Source organism: Volvox carteri (genome assembly GCF_000143455.1).
Source record: "Volvox carteri f. nagariensis unplaced genomic scaffold VOLCAscaffold_57, whole genome shotgun sequence".
Classification (NCBI taxonomy): Eukaryota; Viridiplantae; Chlorophyta; class Chlorophyceae; order Chlamydomonadales; family Volvocaceae; genus Volvox; species Volvox carteri.
This window is the reverse complement of record NW_003307600.1, coordinates 603,827-609,540: the sequence shown is the minus strand read 5'-3', so window position 1 is coordinate 609,540 and position 5,714 is coordinate 603,827. Positions and strand designations below refer to the sequence as shown.

At 55.1% G+C, this 5,714-nt stretch overlaps 1 protein-coding gene across 1 annotated transcript in view; it reads left to right on the top strand.

Annotated features, from left to right (window-relative positions):
* Window positions 1-1,638: 1,638 nt before the first annotated feature.
* VOLCADRAFT_97061 (uncharacterized protein) overlaps window positions 1,639-5,714 on the top strand; it is a gene marked incomplete at both ends in the record, with an annotated part of 5,619 nt that continues 1,543 nt past the window's right edge. The window contains 3 exons of the mRNA XM_002956090.1: window positions 1,639-1,942; window positions 3,362-3,583; window positions 3,662-3,715. Coding sequence (XP_002956136.1) covers window positions 1,639-1,942; window positions 3,362-3,583; window positions 3,662-3,715 — 580 coding nt within the window. The remainder of the gene's footprint in view (window positions 1,943-3,361; window positions 3,584-3,661; window positions 3,716-5,714) is intronic.

Sequence of the window (5,714 nt, the reverse complement as noted above, 5' to 3'; positions counted from 1 at the left end):
TCATCACTTATCTCGTTGGAAGTGCGAGGTAGGATGGTGCTTATAGGCGATTTGTCAGCCCTTGAGCCCTCGGCTCGTACTAGGGTGGTTTGCAGGTACGGGGAACGCACCCACGGACATGTAACAACAACAACAAGTGCGGCACAAATGCATGACAAGCGGCTGCGGAAGACAGTGCGCTTAGGGAGCCCGCAGTGGCGGCAAGCCGAACGGAAGGCGTTGATTTAGGAGCATATAGAAGGTGACAGCGGAGGGCGGTCCACTTGTAGAAACACCGCTGCGGCGGTCCGATAGTGCGGCACCAATTGCATGATAAGAGGCTGTAGAAGGCAGCGCACTTAGGAAGCCCGCCGAGGCGGCACACCGAACTGACGGCTTTATGATTTAAGAATGTGTAGACGGCGACCACGGAAGGCGGCCCGCTTGTAGAAAAGCTGCTGCGGCAGTCCTCAGAATACGGCACTAAAATGCCTGACAAGCGACTGCGGAAAACAGCACGATTAAGAAGCCCACCGCGGCGGCACACCGAATGGGAGGCGTTGTGACCTAGGAGGATATAGACAGCGACCGCGGAAGGCGGTGCGCTTGTAGAAAACTGCTGTGGTGGCCCGCAAAGCGCGGCACAGAATGCATGACGAGCGGCAGTGAAAGGCAACGCGATTAGGAAGCCTGCCGTGGCGGCACGCCAAACTGAAGGTTTGGTATGGGAACTTGTAGACAGCGACCACAGAAGGCATCGCGCTTGTAGCAAACCGCTGGGGTGGTCCACTGAGTTCGGTTCACAAGAGGCTTCAGGAGGTAGCATTCTTGAGTAACCCGCAGTGATGGCTTGCCGGATTACAGGCGTGGCGATTTAGGAGTATGTCAACAACGATCACAGAAGGCGGTGCACTTGTAGAAGGGAGACAGGGAGAGACACGTCTCAGACACGGGACCAGGAGTACCAGACACGAAGCGGGGTACAGAACGAGCCACAGCTATTAGAAGGCCGTTACTGTTCCCCATAAAACCCCATAAAGGGCCGACCCACTGATGGAGACCATAAGGGTAGTTGCCCGAGTAAGGTGTGGAAAAGCCAGAAATAAACAATCGTATCAAACGCCCTTGCCTGGGAATGTTTTTCAGCTAGGCGGCTGAAGAATGCATTAGCATCTTTCTGTATGAGGAGGGGCGAAGGCCAATACAAACGTCATTGGTTGGCCCATCAGGAAACCAGAGGCAAGGATGCCGTGAGGGGAGAAGGGCGCTACAAAACGTCAAGGCCTGCCCAGGCGCAGGCTACGGGAGTACCAGGGAGGGCCGCTAGACTGCCGGGGCCAGTGAAGGTTACCCTGTTAAAACGCAAGGCACGGCCATAGGAGCAGAGAAAAATTGGCCGAGAACTACCGGAGCAGTCGGCTTCCCCGAGCAGTAGGGAATCGGCGAGTGGCAGTGACGAAGATATGCAACCCGGGCGGACGACCAGGGCCAGGAGGGCGGAATCGGAGGACATACGCCAGGCTAGAGCCGAAGGGTCATCCGCTGCTGGCAGACAAGCGGAAAGGGACATCCGGTCCGAATCCAGGGGCCCGGTCGGGCAACAAGTGGATTGGCGAGCCTTGGGGAAAGACGTTGGCTGCAAAACACGGAGACAAGGCCATGTCACTCAGAGGCATGTTCGAGCCCAACGCGGCCTCAGACCCAGGAGCGATAGTGGCATTACGAATCGGAGGATTTTGGGCTCCGAGGACGGCAGTCAACTTTTGTGGGGCGGCGCAAAGAACTTATGGTGATCGGTCTGACGGACGCGCTGGAACAGTTTTTCTGGTGGGTAGGGCAGGATCTCTGCGATGGATACACGAATCACAGGAGGCGAGGCTACGACGTAGACTGACACCCCTTATCGAAGAGATAGCAGAACAACTGGCAGCAGCCTTTCGAACAGCAGCGGGAACCTATCAGGGTGAGTCCAGTTTTCGGGGGAAAGTGTACAGTTCCCCAATTGATGACTACCGCGTGTCAGAGGAGCGATGCGGGGCCAACTTAGGTGACTTATAATGGGTGCCCGGGTGCACCACCCGGGGGTGGTCGGGGGGACGCGGAGACGGGAGTGAGAGAGTTGGAGATACGAAATGGGGAGAGTTTACAGTGAGAGCAGGAGTAAGGCAAGGCAGAGAGGGGGGCGCGCGGAGCGCGGGTGGCCGGGGTGTTTTAGGTTGGCAGGGGGATGGAGGGTGGGACGCCGTGCGTGGTGCGTGGGGCTCGCTTAGGCGGAGAGCGTTACAAAGGTTGTAAGTGAGCCCTTCGTATCATACGGATGCTCGCCCCAACTAATCCGGCCCTTACGGTGGCGGGCTCTTTGACTTCAGAAATGCCAAATACAGAAGTACGGAGGGCCCTATGCCAACCACGGATATCACACCAGGACGAGACAGTCCGAGTTTTGGCCATTCCAGCACAGAATGCAGAGTCAGACAACAGGTACCAACTAAGCTTTATTAAGACGGATTACAGAAAATAGACGACGAGAAAGACTAGAAAAAGTCGAGGTCGCCCTCCCTCCCCACCCTCGTGAGACAGGACCAAACATGCACAGACTTATCACTCATCATCACTCTCCGAAACCACCAGCCCCGTCCCCGTCCCGCCGGCCGGGAGGCGGGCGAGGTGCCTAGTAGGATCCAGATAGCGGTGCAGAGTACCCAGAGAGCGGATGTGCGCGGAGCGCATGAGATCCTCATCGGAGACCCCCTGAGACTGGGCATGCTGCAAAGCACCCCGACGAAAACTGTGCACCGTCTCTCCACCGTATAGCCCAGCAGCGGTAAGATGAGCGACGAGGCGATATTCCAGGGCCTCGGTCGTCATCGGCGCCTCCCGATATGCGCGGCCACTGCGCTCCGCCGGACGGAAGAGGTATTGGGTAATAGGGGTACCGGCCCTCGTACACGTGCTCATGTACACTGCAAGAACCCGCAGCGCACAGACGATAGGATCACGATCCGGATGCAACATCGTCGCAGGAGCACGCTGACCCTTGTACGTCTTGGTATTTAATTCTTCGATACGGAGTACAGTGTCGGGAGAGACACTCCCGTCAGGCGCGGGTAGGGGTAACAGCCAGCCCTGGTACTCGGTACGGCCATGCACCGGATCCCTGAAATCACTTAACACCAGCTTGCCGACATCATGACCGCGCTGATACGTATGCCACATTAAAGCAAATAGAGACAAGTCCCGAAGCACCAAACTGCGAGCAAACAAATGCTCTTCGTCGCCGGACGCAGTCCACAGATGGCAGGCCAGGCAACGAAACTTTTCCGCGGTCAAAGGGATGGCGCCTCGCTCCACATAACCGGCGTCACTAAGGTCCCGCCCGTAGCCCTTGACATAGCCTCGCACCAAGGAGCTGTCGCAAGGATTCCCGCGGCTTTGAGAGGCGTCATAGTCCCCTTCCCGGCCCAGCTGCTTAAAAGCAGTCGCAAGGCTCGAGATAACCCCTTTCACAGCACTGGCGCTGGGACGCCGGTCAGCCCGCAGACGCCCAGGGTGCCGGGGGAACCACCATTCCACCAGATACGAAACAATGGACATAGGATCGCAGGTGAGCAAGGTGAGCCCGAGAGACTGGCGCTGCAACCAGCCATGAAATTCTCGCGCAGCACTTTGAACCCGCCGCCAGCTCTCCGAGACCCACTGATGTTGGTGCACCTGGTAGATCGAGAGCAAGGCGGCCGTGAGCGGCGGCCGCACCGACACGTCCCCGGTAAACTCAGAGTAATACAGAGCCGCGACAGGGTCTAAAGGCGGTGGCGCCGACCTCGGGAGACGGATAGGGCCCGCAGCAAGCGGAGGCATGGCAGGGAGAGGATTACCAGGAAAGACCTGCGGTGATCATAGAGCCGAGGCGTAGGACGCACTAAGCTGACGGACGTCCATCGAAAACAGACAAAACGTACCAGCGGCAGGTGTAACGGCGGGACGATGAGATCGTCACGCACAGGCGTAACGGTAACGAATCGATGAGTAGACGAAGTAAGTGGGTCTTGGCCCCACGGTAAGCCGCCAGGTACGAGAGGAAACATAATGCTAACGGGTACTCGCGATAACACGATTACTCGATTCAGGAACACGGAAAATTATTACAATAAAACGGAGCGCGATCGCGCTTCCAAAAAATTTGGATATCACCGAAAAGGGCCTAAATTCGTTCGTGCGTGGTGCGTGGGGCTCGCTTAGGCGGAGAGCGTTACAAAGGTTGTAAGTGAGCCCTTCGTATCATACGGATGCTCGCCCCAACTAATCCGGCCCTTACGGTGGCGGGCTCTTTGACTTCAGAAATGCCCGAGTGGACTCCCTCGGCACGTGAAGCCTTTGAGGTAGTAAAGAAAGCCTTGGCAGACGATGTCTTGCTTCGGTACCCTGATTTGACCAAACCGTTCTCTTTTGAGGTAATTTCGGACGCATCGTTAAGGAGAACAGGTGCTGTACTTCTCCAAGATGGAGCCCCTATTGCGTTCACCAGTAAAAAGTTCACGCCAGCCGAACGGAACTATACAACGGGAGAGCAGGAATTGCTTGGTGTAATCCATGCCCTAAGAGAGTGGCGATGCTACCTCGAAGGACCACATGACGTACGCGTGGTAACGGATCATCACCCGTTAATTTACCTCAAAACGCAACCCACGTTAAATCGAAGGCAAGCACGTTGGCTTGAGTTCCTTAGTCGATTTCATTTATTGTGGGAACATCGTGCTGGGAAACTGAATGTAGCTGATGCTCTCAGTCGACATCCCTCACTGAATGCGATAACCCGAAGGACGAAAGCATGTACGCTTCGAGAACGTATCCTGGCTGGGTATGCTAAGGATCCTTGGTTCGGTCAATCACTAAACGTAGCTACGTTGTTCCGTAATGAACAAGGCTACTGGCTCAAGGCGATGCCTACGGGACGTCGAAGTATTGTCGTTCCATGTGAGCCCCAACTACGACAAGAACTGATAGCTCGCTGTCATGGAGGACCCATGGGTGGACACCCAGGAGTCGCTCGCACCCTTGAGTTAGTACAACGACACCATTGGTGGCCTGGGATAACAGCAGATATCGAGTCTTTCGTACGTTGTTGTGATAAATGTCAACGTAACAAAACCTTGTCAGGGCGACAACATGGTTTGTTGCAACCGTTGCCAATACCAGACATGCCGTGGGACAGTGTCTCAATGGATTTTGTGGTTGGTTTGCCGCGTACGCAACGACAACATGACGCCATTTTTGTTGTGGTGGATCGTCTCACCAAGATGGCTCATTTTGTACCAACCAATACGCATGTCACAGCCGAGAAAACTGCAGAGTTGTTCCTTGCAAACGTTGTTCGATTGCATGGATTGCCCAAAACCACAGTCTCTGATAGAGGACCGCAGTTTGCTGGAATGTTCTGGCAACATATGGCTCGTATGATCGATCTTCGTTCAGATCTGTCTACAGCATTCCATCCACAGACCGATGGTCAAACAGAGCGCATGAACCGTGTGCTGGCCGACATGTTGCGAAGTTACTGTGATGGATCTCCATCCACGTGGGATAAAGTTTTATCCTTGGCGGAATTTGCTGTTAACAATTCGGTAAACCGGTCTACTGGTCAAACACCCTTCTTTCTAAATTACGGTTATCATCCTGCAACACCTACTGTACGAGAGTTAGATGTTACTGTACCAACAGCTAAGGCATTTGTGCAA